Below are 16904 nucleotides of genomic sequence, written 5' to 3' on the forward strand. Positions count from 1 at the left end.
TTGGAATTTGGGAGATTATAATTATAGTCGTTCCTGGGTTGGAGGAACTACCGTATATACTCGAGTATAGGCCGACCCGAGTATAAGCCGAGGCCCCCAATTTACCCCCAAAAAACTGGAAAACTTATTGACTCGTGTATAAGCCGAGGGTGAGACATGGCTGTCCATCCCTGTGTGTCCGTCCATCCCTGTGTGTGTGTCCGTCCATCCATCCCTGTGTGTGTGTCCATCCATCCATCCATCCCTGTGTGTGTATCCATCCATCCATCCATCCCTGTGTGTGTGTGTGTGTGTGTGTGTGTGTGTGTGTGTGTGTATCCATCCATCCATCCATCCATCCCTGTGTGTGTGTGTGTGTGTGTGTGTATCCATCCATCCATCCATCCATCCCTGTGTGTGTGTGTGTGTGTGTGTGTATCCATCCATCCATCCATCCATCCCTGTGTGTGTGTGTGTGTGTGTGTGTGTGTGTGTGTGTGTGTGTGTGTGTGTGTGTCCGTGCAGCCTTGTGTGTGTGTCCAGCCTACCTGTGTCCCAAGCCTCCGTCCCGAGCCGCCGTCGTCCCGAGCCTCCTCCGTCCCGTGCCGTGCCTCCTCCGTCCCGTGCCTCCTCCGTCCCGTGCCGTGCCTCCTCCGTCCCGTGTCTCCTCCGTCCCGTGCCGTGCCTCCTCCGTCCCGTGCCTCCTCCGTCCCGTGCCGATGGATCGCCGCTCTTCTCGGCGGCCATTCTACAATTCAAAATTCCGCCTCCGCCTGTGATAGGCGGAACACTCAATTTCCCAGCAGCCTGTGTTCCGCCTATCACGGACATCCTCTCATACTCGTCCGTAGTATGAGAATGAGCGGATGTCCGTGATAGGCGGAACACTGACTGCTGGGAAATTCAGTGTTCCGCCTATCACAGGCGGAGGCGGAGAAGGAGGCGCGGCTTTTGAAAATTAATGTCCGCCGTCTGTCTGCTCGATACGCTGATCGAGCAGTCAGACAGCGGCGACTCGAGTATAAGCCGAGGGGGCACTTTCAGCCTCAAAAAAGAGGCTGAAAATCTCGGCTTATACTCGAGTATATACGGTATGTCATATTTTGCTGTGGATGGCCTTTTTTTTTTTTTTTTTTACTATAATGTGGTATTTTCTTGTTCCTTTTTTAACATGACCAACTTAATTACTGGTTAAGTTGTAACAATAAAAACTGGATTTAAATATGTTTATATATTATAAAATATATGCAGCGCTTATCAAATAAATACATTTTGTAATACATAAACCTTATTTAAAAGTGTTTAATAAAAATTTGAAAAATCATGTGTCTTAAATAAAAACATCCATAAATCCATAAATCAGTACATTAAGGTGCAAAAAATCACCCGAAGGAGCTGCTAATTTGAGTTGGGCCTGCACTCTTCTGAGAAACCCCCGTTCTGTGTAACTCTGTCCCCTTGGCACAGCTGTGGTGCAATAATAATACAGTACAATACAACAGTATAAGGTACCTGTGTCGATCCCTCAGGCTCCTCGGGCTCCACCTGGTGGGGAAAGACAGTAGACCACACACTTGTACTCTTAACCAGAAATACTTTTTACTGAAAGTATAACAAATAAGTGATTACAGGTATTGCACTATATTGCGTCCCAACGTAGAACGTCTGTACAGCATGAATCAACAGTCAGATACAATAAACAATATGCAAGTACGTTATTATCTAGACCTGGGAGCTCCCCTTACTTAAAGTCTATGTGAGGCCTCACTTAAAGTATTTCCCTCCTTTATCTTCTTTCTTTGCTAGCTTAAATGGTTCCTCAGGTAATTGTAATCCAAAGGGGTAAGTGGAGAAAGTTAACTCAGAATACTCCAGGTATAACTCCAAGAACTTGTAATCGCACTTGGGCGCTAAAGTGAACCAGACCTCAAGCCTACTAAATGTCAGTCACTCAGTTTCACTTCCGTGGAACAACAGGTTCCAGCGAGGTCTGTGAGTGAGTCTAACTACGTGCAATAGTATTAAACGGTGGGCCGTAACCCGCTCACCAACTGGATCAGAGCTTTCGGGGTGATGGCTTTGGTCCGATAACTGCAGCTTGCTCCCGCTCAGGCTGGGCCAGATGCTCTATGTTGTTCCACTGACTGGATCCAGTCCTCTGCTACTCCGTCAAGCATCTTCGAACCTCGTCAATCTGATCACCAGCTCTCAGGCTCCATCAAGTCACCTCGCAAACGGTCCGGTTTGTACTCCGCGGTGACTGTCTGCCAATGTGTCCGAGAACCTTCAACACAGTTCCGCACAGGCAGGCGGCGTGGTCCCAAGAGACCAAATATGGCCTCTGCAGTCCCTTTTATACCCTACCCAGCATGCACTGCATATCAGAGTGTTCATGGTCAATCCCCTTGGCACTGTGGTGCAATCCAATACAGTACAATATAAAACAATGCAAAGTACCTGTATTGTACCCTCAGGATCCACTGACTTCACCTGGTGGGAAGAAACAGTACACCACAAACAACTGGATACTTAACCAGAAATATCTTTACTGCAAAATATTTACACAGGTGATTACAGGAATTGTGCTGTCACCCCAACGTAGGACGACAGCACAATATATTTCAATATAACACAATACAAAATGTATATAAATGTATAACCTGGGAGCTCCCACTGCTTTAAATGCTATATGTGAGGCCTCACTTAAAGTACTTTTATCCTGGGTTTTATTTTTTCCTCGCTAGCTAAAGTCACTCCTTTGTATTTGTAATCCAAAGTTCATGGAGGATTAAGCTGAAATGCTCCTGGTGTAACTCCAGTAACTTATTTACAAACACCTGAGGCGCCAAGGTAGATAGGCCCCAAGCCTGCTCAGTGTCAGTTGCTTTGCTGTGCCTCCGTGGAACTACAGGTTCCACTGAGGCCTGTATGTGAGTCTAACTACGTGCAAAAGTTAACAAATGGTGGGCCGCAACCCACTCACCAAGTGGATCAGAGTTCTGCGTGATCATTTTGGACCGGTGACTGTAGCTTGCCTTTCCGTCAGCTGGGCCAGACGCTCTGTATCGCTCAGCTGAATTAATACAGTTCTATGATTCTCCGCTGAGTGTCTTTGGACCTTCTCAATCCTGCTACCATCTTTCAGGCTCTGTCAGGTCACCTCACAAACGAACAGGCTGGCGCTCTGTGATGGCTGTCGTCCGCTGTCTCAGAGAAACATCTCCACAGATCCGCACAGGCAGGCAGCGTGGTCCCAAGAGACCTAAAATGGCCACTAGGGTCCCTTTTATCCCCCACCCAGCATGCACTGCGTAAAAGAGTGTTCATGGGTAGGTCACACTGACTCCTGGGTAACAAGGTCAACCTTCAGAATCCAAACAAATAGTAATTTCCTGTACAAGTCTTTAGGTTGTTCTGAGGTGATAATAAACAGGTGCGTTACCCATATTTGGTCACTAGATGGCTCTGGTACGAAACCACAGTAATGTCCATACGCCTTATATTAAGCATACATAACCACATCAATAGGCAAGGATGTCAGCGCTACACACTTTATTTATGGCACATGATTTTTTCAAATTTTTATTAAAGTGGAAGTAAACTCCCCTATCGGTTTCAGCCAAGGAAGCTGCTATCTTTGCCTCTGTTTAATCTTCAACTGCTATGGTGCTGCACATGTGATTCGTTATGACACCAGCCATTGGATGGTTTGATAGTTTGGCTGAGAGCACAGCCAATGTGCAGTTAGCATTCCCGGCATGCCTTATTTTTTTAACTGTTTAAATCGATGGGTTTACTTCCACTTTAAGCACTTTTATATTAGCTATATGTATTACATAATGTATTTATTTGGTAGGCGCTGCATATATTTTGTAATTTGTTCGAAATTGACATATGTTGTGTATTGTATATTGGTTCTTTTCTAGCTGCTATATATATAAATATATATATATATATATATATATATATATATATATATATATACTCTATATTTGTTTTCCATTAGCACAGACTGTGTTTTATTTGTATTTAATGTTTTGATGATTCGTTGAGAGATAATACACATACAAAAATCACACACATTTCCATTGGTGTGGAACATATGTTGCTGGTTAATACTATCAGGACAGTTATTTCAGGGGTCGATTTTCTGTTGTTTAGCATGTAAAGCCTAGGGCATGCATTACCACAGCCAGTAAAATTAGCTCCACCATGCTTCACATCCGGTGTTTTATATCCTCCTTTGGACCCTCATTATATATGTAGCTCTATAATACATGCTATATATGTAAAAGCATAGATTATAAATTCCTGAAAACTTGCTACTTTTATAGTTATTCGTTTGAGTTAGTGCCTGAGAGCATCCTGTGGATTAGGTTTTACCTTATGTTTATGTGTTGTGGTTTTTCAAAGCAGTTGAGAATTTAGAAAGCAGTGCTGTGTGCATTATGTAGCTATACATACCTAATGCTTTAAGGATTCCCTTTTTAACTATCAATTATTGTATGTCACTAATAGGTTGTAAGAGCAGTATTCTCACCACATACAGTATGTGTAATTATGAAATTATAACCGATTAAAAGCTATATGTTTTGCTGACTCTGCAGTGTGTGTGTGTATGAGAGATCTGTATTTGATCTTAATTGGTTTGTAAGTGATTTTAATTGCTTGAGTATTTAATGTCTACAGTATATTTACCTATGAGGTACAGGAAAACTATAAGGGCCGGTTCACACAGCGAGGCGCGGTGAGGCGTCTCCGACTTGCCTCGCCGCGACCTGCGGGGACCTCAGCGGCGACTTGCAGAGGACTTCTGTATAGAAGTCAATGCAAGTCGCCCCCAAAGTCGCCCAGAAGTAGTACAGGAACCATTTTTCTGAGTCGGAGCGACTCGAGTCGCTCCTCTCAGAACGGTTCCATTGTACAGAACGGGGGCGACTTGCGGGAGCGAGGCGAGGCGAGCCGTGTCGCCTCGCATCGCCTCGCTGTGTGAACCGGCCCTAAGTAGCACTTCCTATCAGAACATCTGATTAGCTTCATTAGAGAACATAAACTGCAGATGACCACATGAAAAAACAAAACAAAACAACAAAAAAAACGGGTTGGATGCCTATTAAGACAATTGTAAGTTCTCTTTCCAAAATGCCACCAAATATCGTGATGTTGTATGGCATCGTTTTTAACATTGCTCTTTCTCCCCGTCATGGTACACATTGCACTTATGCAGTGGATGAACATTCTCTTTCACAAGCTGGGTCCCTTCTTGTACTAACAGATACGATATGCTCTTGTTCCACAAGAGCAGTTCACCACTCTACATGGGGTATGCTTTTTTACAGTGCCCACTGTCCACTACAGAATGTAATGGCATTTAGCCAATTTCTGCAATAGTTTGAGTGTGTTTTAGCTGCAAATGTGGGACTATTTGATTGTCAATGCTCCAACAGAAATGCAAAATAAGTATAGGGTTCTTCTGTATTCTACTTTCTGAATGTGTTGTTGTTTTTAATTACCACAGAGTTAATTGGTTATAGACAGGTACTTCCTGTTACTGCTAACTGGGTCAGAAACCCCAATTGGAAGACTGTGATATTTTATATAAAGGGGAGTTTCCAGGAAGTAGACAGAACTGAGCTACATCGGCCTTGCACACACAGGAGCTGCTGCTACTGTATTTCACCCAGACCAGAAGCAGAGACTATCAGACAAGTATTGGTATGTTTCTAATAGTTTAATTGCAGCTGCCCACAGCCTATTGAATGTGTGACAGAGATACTTGGGGAGATTTACTAAAACTGGTGCACATAGAATCTGGAGCAGCTGTGCATAGTTACCAATCAGCTTCTATTTTTTTTTTTTTTTTTGACAAAGTCTAATTGAACAAGCTGAAGTTAAAATCAGATTGGTTACTATGCATAGCTGCACCAGATTCGGTGTGCACAAGTGTTAGTAAATCTTCCCCACAATATCTCTGTCCTATTGTTATTAATTCACATGACGCGCACAGTGCCACATAGCTAGGTCTGTGCTACTGTTTGTGTGTAGTGGTCACCTTTCAGTATATAAGTAGGTGAACCTGTTAATTGCAATATAGTTTATAAGCAACTCCTGATATTCTAGTTAACCCTGTTCCTTACTGTTGCTTTTGCTCCCTACTATAGCTCCATCTTTACAAATAGTCCTTCTGCATTGCACTCTGTTTGATGCTCTGGGATGGCAGGTCAGCAAACCCAGACTGAGATCTACCAGTCATCTGGCTGCGATCTACGAGTAGATGACGATCTACTGGTTGCTAGCCCCGGAATAAGAGGAAAAGTGGAGAGCTTACCCTTAAGCATAACTACCCTTTCTCGTTAATACAGAAAAAGCCTCTACCTCACTCTGGTTCCCATCCTGCCAGCCTTTTTGATCCCACTCCACAAACAGCCTGAAGGAGCCAGCCACATGTTCAGGCAAGTAATGGGCACAAACATTTAGCATTTACTTGAGATTTTGGAGCATGGTATAATGCTAATTGTTGGTGCAGTGAAGCATGCATACATTGCAGTATAAGCTACTCTTTCAGGTTGGCATCTCCGTGGGAAGTGTTATACAGCTGTAATGCTATTAGTACTGATCTTCAATAAATGTTGACTTCCAGATAACGAAGAGCCATATTTCGAATGTCCTAAGCACTCTTACATGAAAACAGGATTCCAAGTACATTTAATATCAGGTGGGGTTCTTTACCTTGTAAAAGGATGGGTGCCAGTTACTTGTGAGCTCAATACATGAACAGAACAGGTTTATTGCAGATTGCAAAATAGGAAAGAGGGCGGGGTACAGAATCAGGATATTCCCAAACATGGATGGTCTCAAGCACCAGATGAGGTTTTAATTTCTTCTTAATCTCTCATCTCTCTCTGTATCTCCTACACACAGACTATGCAGGCTGGACACTTACAGAGCTATGACTCCTTGGCTTTTGGGGTTCAAGAGTTATCTGAATCTTTATGTTTCAAGGCTGGACAAAATTGACTTTTCTTGTGGGGGAGAGTAGCAGCTTATTTTCTCTAGGCCAGAAACTCTTTAGACTCTAGCACCTAGCATGCTCAGGAATCCCTTCCAGACGGGGAGACACATGTTTCTTTTCAAACCCTAAGCGTCTGGACCTAGGGAGAAAGACAGATCTTTCAGGAAGAGTCCCAAATATTTAACAAATCTCCCAGCATGCATCACCACTGATTGGCCTCCTAATTTGATAGGTAAATAAACATTCATAACACAGGAAAAGAACTCTCTAGCACACCTTGCTGGACTTAAACAACAAGTGGCAAAAAAATAGGCCTCATTCACTAGGATTCTAGGGCAGCTTCTGTGTGCTGAGATATAAAACCCCCAATGCTTTCTGGTGCCAGGGGAGGCATACAGCCTTTAAAGCAAGTGAAGGGCTGTCAACTGATGGCTTATACACCACTGTTTCACCCATGCATGTGCATATGATGCTAAACGCAAAAGTGTCACGTTCATGAAGAAGTGCCTTACTTGCATGTGCACAGTAAACGCTGATACAGAAGCCATTGATGTTTACATGATCATGGATGCATACAGCCATTCATTTTATGCTAAGAGATTACTTTGGCTTAGGTACTGATAAGCTGAGTGCAGCCCATTTCTGCCTACAGAGTCATAAACAAAAAAAAGAATATGTAGCAAAAATATTACATCCCTACACATATACAATCGGTTTACCCCAGCACTTTACCTTTCACTATAGAACACCCCTCACCTGAAGAAGCACAATGAGATAAATAGCTCCTCCACATCCAACATTTTTTGTTCACTATATGACGTGCATTGTATGTAATTGTTTGGAATTTAGGATTCCATTTGATTTGATTTGATATGATTGGGAGGTTATGATAATATATTTCCTGGGTTGGATGAACTATATCATATTATGCTGTGGATGGCCTTTTCTTTACTATAATGTGGTATTTTCTTGTTCCTTTTTTAACATACCCAACTTAATTACTGGTTAAGTTGTAACAACAAAAATTGGATTTAAGTATGTTACAGTGGTGTGAAAAAGTGTTTGCCCCCTTCCTCATTTCCTGTTCCTTTGCATGTTTGTCACACTTAAGTGTTTCGGAACATCAAACCAATTTAAACAATAGTCAAGGACAACACAAGTAAACACAAAATGCAATTTGTAAATGAAGGTGTTTATTATTAAAGGTGAAAAAAAATCCAAACCATCATGGCCCTGTGTGAAAAAGTGATTGCCCCCTAAACCTAATAACTGGTTGGGCCACCCTTAGCAGCAACAACTGCAACCAAGCGTTTGCGATAACGTGCAATGAGGCTTTTACAGCGTCCTGGAGGAATTTTGGCCCACTCATCTTTGCAGAATTGTCCTAATTCAGTTACATTAGAGGGTTTTCGAGCATGAACGGCCTTTTTAAGGTCATACCACAACATCTCAATAGGATTCAGGTCAGGACTTTGGCTAGGCCACTCCAAAGTCTTCATTTTGTTTTTCTTCAGCCATTCGGTGGTGGACTTGCTGGTGTGTTTAGGATCATTGTCCTGCTGCAGAACCCAAGTTCGTTTCAGCTTGAGTACACGAACAGAGGGTCGGACATTCTCCTTCAGGATCTCTTGGTAGACAACAGAATTCATAGTTCCTTTTATCACGGCAAGTCTTCCAGGTCCTGAAGCATCAAAACAGCCCCAGACCATCACACTACCACCACCATATTTTACTGTTGGTATAATGTTCTTTTTATGAAATGCAGTGTTCCTTCTACGCCAGATATACTTGGACACACACCTTCCAAAGAGTTCCACTTTTGTCTCATCGGTCCACAGAATGTTGTCCCAAAAGTCTTGGGGATCATCAAGATGTGTTGTGGAGAAATTGAGACGAGCTTTGATGTTCTTTTTGCTCAGCAGTGGTTTTCTCCTTGGAACTCTGCCATGCAGGCCATTTTTGCCCAGTGTTTTCCTGATGGTGGAGGCATGAACGCTGACCTTAACTGAGGCAAGTGAGGCCTGCAGTTCCTTGTACGTTGTTGTGGGGTCTTTTGTGACCTCTTGGATGAGTCGTCGCTGCGCTCTTGGGGTAATTTTGGACGGCCGGCCACTCCTGGGAAGGTTCACCACTGTTCCATGTCTTCGCCATTTGTGGATAATGGCTCTCACTATGGTTCGCTGGATTCCCAAAGCTTTTGAAATGGCTTTATAACCCTTTCCAGACTGATAGATCTCAATTACTTTCTTTCTCAATTGTTCCTGAATTTCTTTGGGTCTCGGCATGATGTGTAGCTTTTAAGGATCTTCTGGTGGACCTTACTGTGTCAAGCAGCTCCTATTTAAGTGATGCCTTGATTGTGAACAGGTGTGGCAATAATCAGGCCTGGGTGTGGCTAGAGAAACTGAACTCAGGTGTGGACAACCACAGTTATAGTATGTTTTAACAAGGGGGCAATCACTTTTTCACACAGGGCCATGATGGTTTGGATTTTTTTTCACCTTTAATAATAAACACCTCCATTTACAAATTGCATTTTGTGTTTACTTGTGTTGTCCTTGACTATTGTTTAAATTGGTTTGATGTTCCAAAACACTTAAGTGTGACAAACATGCAAAGGAACAGGAAATGAGGAAGGGGGCAAACACTTTTTCACACCACTGTATATATTACAAAATACAGTATATGCAGCGCCTATCAAATAAATAAATTTTGTAATACATAAATTTAATATAAAAGTCCTTAATAAAAATTAAAAAAACATGTGTTTTAAATATAAAAACATCCATGATAAATCAGTTCATTAAGGTGCAACAAATCATCCACAAATATATAAATAGTGAAAACAATGTGACATTCAAGTCCTGGATCTGCAAACAGTGGAAATTGGGCATTGCGGATCCAGGATTTGGATGTCATATTCAGTGGCGTATTCTGGGTATGGCACGTATGGCAAATGCCATGGGCGCCATATGAAGGAGGCGCTCATGAGTGGCTGGGCAGCAAGGCCATGACTTACCAGGGTCTCTTATTCCCAGGGCTGGATTAACAAAGGGGCTGTAGCTCCTGGCCCCTACCATATTATCAGGCAAATACAGAGATTCTACACACAATTACCGGCCGGTCGCCAGCCACTACATTGCCTTTCAGTCTCGCCAGACAGCCGAATTATAGGCCCAAGACAGTGAGCCAGCCCACCTCGGTGGCGGCTATATACATTGCCTTGCAGAGAACGCTGCGCTGCATAGCCTCTGTACTAGTGCACTGAGGCTGAGCGTGCTCCTCCCTTGACGTCCCAGGTGGCTTGATCTCATCCAGAGGCCGGCCCGAGAGACTGGTGGGAAAGGAGTGTGGGCAGCGCCGCTGCAAGCAAGGAGGAGGAAGCACCATAGAAGTACAAGAACAAGTAAGCTCTGCCTCTGCATGGAGCTAGGGAAGTCAGGTAGATAAGTGCAGCTCAGTGTACTGGCTGAAGTGGGTTAACTGTTTGGGAGGGAGGGTGGGCGGGGGCTGTCAGTGCCTCCTAGGCCTATGACTACCAGTGCTCATTAGTTAGTGCTCATTAGTTCAGCTCATCAGCACCAGTGTCACCTATCAGTGAAGCAATTCCTAATCTATAATACATGCTATACATATAAGCATAGATTAGAAATTCCTGAAAACATATGCTGCTTTTATAGCCATTCATTTGAGTTAGTGCCTAAGAGCATCCTGTGCTTTAGGCTTTTTATGTGTATGTGTTGTGTGTGTTTTTTTTTTTAAGCAGTTGAGAATTGGGAAATCAGTGCTGTGTGCATTATGCAGCTATACATACCTAATGTTTTGAAGGATTAACATTTTAATTATCAATTAATGGATGTCTCTAATAGGTTGTAAGAGCAGTATTCTCCACATACGGTACCAGGTGAGCCATGTGCACTCTTGTGGGCTCCATCTTGGGTGGTAGATCTGTCCTACAGGCATTTCCAGACCACTACTCATCACAATTCCCTAGGTTCCAGCATCAGTCCCTCAAGACAATCATAGGACACATTCATGGTCACACCCTGGAGACTGTCCTGCTGTGAATTCTGTGTCCTTGGATGCTGCTTTGTACGGGCCATGCATATGGTTTTTCGCAAACCACAGCTCCCGGAAAAGATGCCCCTTTCAAAGGGGGTTTCCAGCCATTTGTGTTGCACTTTCTATACACAGCGATTATATGTACACATGCTTGCTCCTGAAGAGTGGATAAAATTCCATGAAACGCGTCAAGATTTGTACCTATCAAGTTTAAACTTATCATGTGTTTTTATTATCTCTTAAATTATATATGAATTTTGTGCATATTTTGGTATTTATTCATAAAACGAATGGGAAGTTAGGAGGTGTTATACCCACAATCCTTCCCTATGGAAAAGTGTCATTCATGCTTTTATGTATGTATATAGATTAAATATTGTGATAATAGTCAGTACTATGTATTATTATTCAAATCTGACACATAACAATTTAAAGTCCCACTCTGCTCCTTTTCTCCTTTTTTATACAAATAGGGATGGAGGCATGACTAAGTCCCTGCCTCATTCAAAGTCCCAAAAATTTACTTTTTTCATGTTATATAAAGGGGAGTTTCCAGGAAGCAGATACAGAACTGAGCCACATAACCTTATATACACTGGAGCTGATGCTGATGTTGCTACTGTATTTTACCCAGACCAGAAGAAAAGACTATTAGGCAAGCATTATTATGTTTCTAATAGTTTAACTTCAGCTACCCACAGCTTCTTGAATGTGTATCTGACTCCTTGTGACAGACATTCTTGATGAGATTTACTAAAACTGGTGCACACAGAATCTGTTGCAGCTGTGCATAGTAACCAATCAGCTTCTAGTTTTTTTTTTTTTACAAAGCTTAATTGAACAAGTTGAAGTTGGAAGCTGATTGGTTACTAAGCACAGCTGCACCAGATTCTGTGTGCACGGGTTTTAGTAAATCTCCCCCACAGTATCTCACAGTGTCTCTGTCCTATTGTTATAATCTCAAATGCACAGTGCCACATAGCTAGGTCTGTGCTACTGTACGTGTATAGTGGTCACCTTTCAGTATATTAGTAGGTGAACCTGTTTATTGCAATATTATTATTTTTATAATATAGGATTTATATAGGATACATATATATATATATATATATATATATATACATTCCCACATGTTCCAGCTTTGACAGCTGGGAAAAAACAAAGAGAAGTGCAGGTGCTGCTTTAACAAATCGGCTACACCAAATGGCATGGTACTACGTATTGCGTTTCCTAAATGCATTGGGGTGGCATTAACAAATAATGGCACCTGTGCATCCAGCAATGGCAGCGCGTTCTCATGCAGTGTGGGAAATGTGTCTTTCCTGCACCTTGTGGTGTGAACGGGTCCTGAGATATTAATATTTATGTTTCTTCTAGCCAACAGTAGGAGGTTTATTGTCCCTTGTGCATGCTTGGGAGAGTGTAAATATTTGGAGATGGGCATTTCACCTCTCTCTACGGCCAGGTGGTAGCCTGAGGAAAGTGCATGTGATGTGAGCTGTTTTCAGGCCTGCCTCCCTGATGAGGCCTATATATGACTGTGTCTGGAACTGTCCTTGTTTGGATGCAGGATGGAGTCCCAGTTGGTGCTGGTTGACTCTACTGAAGAAGATCTGGGCAAAGGGTGGGGGTTTTAGTTGGCACTATGTATAATGACGCTCCTGAAGAGAAGACATGGTTTGTATTGGAGACTGATGATATTTCTAAGAAGGTACATGTTGTTGATTTCAGCTTAACCACTTCAGCTTCAGAAGATTTACTCTCCCTCCACGACCAGGTCTTTTTTTGCAATACTGCACAGAGTTACTTTGACTGAAAATTGTGCATTTGAACAATGCTGTACCCAAATAAAAAGTATGTCTTTTTTCCCCCAGATAGAGATTTTTTTGTGGTATTTGATCATTTCTGCGTTTTTTATTTTTTGCACTGTAAACAAAAAAACAACAATTTTGAAAAAAAACAAGGTTTTTTACTTTCTGCTATAAAACATACCCAATAAAATTTAAAAAAAAATCTAATCTGTTCATCAATTTAGGCCAATATGTATTCTGCCACATATTTTTGGTAAAAAAAAATCCCAATAAGCGTACTTTGATTGGTTTACACCAAGGTTATAGCATCTAGAAGATATGGGTTATATTTATGTAATTATTTTTTTTTTTTTACTAATAAGGGTGGCAATCAGCAACTGCAATATCGCGGTGGACAAATAGGACACTAACTGACACTTTTTTGGGAACCAGTGACACTAATACAGTGATCAGCGCTAAAAAATATGCACTGTCACTGTACTAATGACACTGGCTGGGAAGAGTTAACTGTGTGCCTAGCCTTTGTTCATGTACAGCGTGTGAGGTGCTTTTACTAGGGAAGACATGGATTCTTGTCCCTGCTTTGCAGGAATACAGGATCTACGCCTTCTCTACTGACAGAACGACAATCTGCCTGGTTTACATAGGCAGACTTCCATTCTGTCTCTGTCTTGGATGATCAGCTGGTGTCGGAGGACATCAAGTCTGCGGTACCCGCTGATCGGCTCCTGCGTTGTATTATTACAGTGGGAGTCCATTCGCATGTATACACAGTGGCAAATATAATTATTTGATCCCCTGCAGATTTTGTAAGTTTTTGCGAGAGACATAATTCAGGGTTAGTTATTTGAAACTGCCACATGTCAAAGGGAACTGATAAACATTTGCAGATATAAAGGGATACACATAATAATCATTAAGATTACAAAACAATATAATAAACAACAGAGACACCAAATGAAGCAAAGTTTTATACAAGGAGATATTGCACATATTTAACTTCATCTTGGAATCTACTTTACCTCTCAATATCACATTTAGTATACAGGTATGTAGCACTAACCCCCGAAGGAGCTGCTGAAATTTTCTGGGCTTACCGATTACCTCCTCCAGCTCGTACTCTTTGTCCTTGTCTAGGGGTTCCCAGGGTTGATAACCCAATAACTGTAGAGACCAACACTTGAATTCTTTGTCAGGATTTTTATTTTGCAATAAACGGTTGAACAAACTCAGTCTCTAAGTTGGGAATAGAGCGTATCAGGGTAAAGTTTAGCTCAGGTGCTTGGAACTGCTGACTTCAATAAAAGTCTCTCTCTATGAACACAGTCCAGGGAACAGACGCTTGCAACTGGACTCTTTAACTGTAGCTCTAGCTTTTCAAAGTCTCTCACGCAGACTTGGTTGGAAACTTGGAAACTTAGTTACAACTGGAAGGGTAGAAGTAGGAACTTTTATTACTGTAGCAGAATGTTTCAGCCAGACCGGCGATACTGTAAGATTTATGGATTCAAGCAATGTCCATGGCAGCTCAGCTTCCAGGCTCTTACCAAGCAGCCAGCCTTGTGTGTGGCTCTCCTACGGAAGAGTCCTCCCCTGGTCGTGCGTAGAGTTGCTGGGCCTCTCCAAAACCCGAGACGGGACCGGAACACCTTCGAATCCTCCTTCCAGTTACTGTGCCTCGAACTAGCCAGTTCTGAGGCTCGGAAATGGATGGATCTGCACCCCAAGCCATAAGGGCCCCTGGGGGCTGGTCAGGAGGACCAGGACCATGGAGTCAACAACAACTTCTGGCCCGGGACCCTGAACCATGTGACTTTGGCACCTTAAGTACCCCTTCCCAGATTACGCAGTGAGACAAACGTGCCCACTGATTGGTTCCGAGATAGAGATTGGTACCCAATGCGTCTGACCAGACTGCGTTCTATAGCCTCCCACAGGTGTACAACGCCACCCATGACCAGGCAGAACTTCTATAAAGCCCAGCCAAACTGATGCCAAAGTACAATTTAGCACAATTAGTCCCAAAACTCATTACAGTTTTGGGCAAAAACTAAATTTAAACATATAGCACGTACTCGTTAGGAGTACCGGCGCTACAGGTATAATAAGAATAAATAACACTGTATGTAAGGTGATTTTAATGTAATATAACACTTCCATCTGCCCAGACTGACAATGCTGCTGTCCAAAGGTGTCTGCGTTCCTTCTCCAGTGGAGTGGTGACACCCTAAGACAGGAAGCGCGTTACTTGCCGAATCACCAGATAAAAATAAAGAGAAAAAAAATCCTAAAAATAGAAATGCAGCCATCATATCTAAGCAGTGGTAAACTGCGAAATATTTATTTTTTTGGTTTAATACAATTTAAATTTTTACAAACATGACAATATCTTTTTAAAATAATATGACAAAGGCTGTTATAAATATTGTTTTTTAAAAATAATTCAAACCTAATTGCGTTACACATTGCATATTTGAAGCCGTTGTTTGCTGTTCATTTGTGGTTTGTTCATGCTTATACAAGGGAGAGGTTGTGCTGGGGGAGGAGGACAAAGCTGCTTTATTGCTCATAAGTTTATCAGATAGTGTAGTGCAGACCCTTGTTATACAGCATCTGCTAGTGTCTGACTACACCCCTATGGATCTGCATTTGTGTATTTTTCGTATGTTGGAGACAATGAAGTGGCTGTATGTATGCACAATAATTCTGGCATTAAGTAAGGGTGAGTAGTATCCATAATCACCATTTGTGTTCATTCTTTATAACAGGTTGTGACACACAGTGACCTGGGAAGGGGGTATTTATGCATGTATAAAAATGTGTTACATTGATTCAAGCATACATTAAAATCACCTTACATACAGTGTGATTTATTATTATTATACCTGTATACTAAATGTGATATTGAGAGGTAAAGTACATTCCAAGATGAAGTTAAATATGTGAAATATCTCCTTGTATAAAACTTTGCTTTATTTGGTGTCTCTGTTGTTTATTATATTTGTTTCGTAATCTTAATGATTATTATGTGTATCCCTTTATATCTCCAAATGTTTATCAGTACCCTTTGACATGTGACTTTTTCATATAACTAACCCTGAATTATATCTATATAATACCATTGACACTTTAGTGATAGCATGTATTTAATAATGTTATCTTTAATTACATCAAAATACTAATTTATTAATTAAACTGCATGGCGGGCACCTTTCTAAAAATTATAAACTGCTATCTTTAGGGTTTATTTTAAATATCAGAAATATGGCTATGTGTATGCATACCTGAGAAATGCAGTACTAGAAATTAGAGGGGTATTTGAATGGGCAGGTACAGTATATGCACTTATTCACTGAACGGGAAATTGTTGTGTCAGGATACCTAAATAAGCTAAAATATACCAAGAACTTTTTTTTTTAAACTGCACATTTACAATCTTCAGTATATGATATTTGCAAGTTGTGAGTTGTAATATTTACATGCATACCATTAATACTAACTACAGCTATCTGGTTTTCATAAACTGACCTGTTCTGTAATGTTCAATAAATTATGAGATGAAAACATAAATGAACATGTATTCAAGTCAATTTCATTATAGGAACAGTGTCCTTTATTCACTGGGTGTTGATCCTACATATTTTCGTGAAGTCTTTTTCAGTAGATAGAATGGAATTCAGTAATTTTAACACACTTTACAAAATGCAGTCCTTGTCTGATATGATTATGGATATTATTGAACATCTTTTTTCCAAGCAGTGATGTCTCTGCTGTGGTTTCCAAAAATAAATGCACCTTCATTAGGAATGGATAGAAAAGATTTTCAAGCGCATGTAAAATGCATCAAAATCTGCACCATCCCTAACTTATACTACCTCCTATACAGACAGGGTTAGTGAATATAAACTTGATAAATATCAAGGAGATAAAGGTTTTAGATGATCACACACCTCAGACAAGACGCAGCTCTTGCACTTTTTTCTATCTACATTTTTTTTACCCATTGAATAGTGCAATCAACCACTCCCGAAGGACCAGGA

At 41.4% G+C, this 16904-nt stretch overlaps 1 protein-coding gene across 1 annotated transcript in view; it reads left to right on the forward strand.

Moving 5' to 3' along the window:
* The first annotated feature begins 15394 nt into the window (after window positions 1-15394).
* Window positions 15395-16904, forward strand: part of LOC143963861 (neuronal acetylcholine receptor subunit alpha-3-like) — a 49330-nt gene continuing 47820 nt past the window's right edge. The window contains exon 1 of the mRNA XM_077473599.1: window positions 15395-15586. Within this exon, the coding sequence (XP_077329725.1) occupies window positions 15502-15586 (85 nt within the window). The 5' untranslated portion in view covers window positions 15395-15501. The remainder of the gene's footprint in view (window positions 15587-16904) is intronic.

This window comes from Lithobates pipiens, unplaced genomic scaffold (assembly GCF_037356315.1).
Source record: "Lithobates pipiens isolate NorthernLeopardFrog02 unplaced genomic scaffold, aLitPip1_a1.2 Scaffold_8, whole genome shotgun sequence".
In the NCBI taxonomy this organism is placed as follows: domain Eukaryota; kingdom Metazoa; phylum Chordata; class Amphibia; order Anura; family Ranidae; genus Lithobates; species Lithobates pipiens.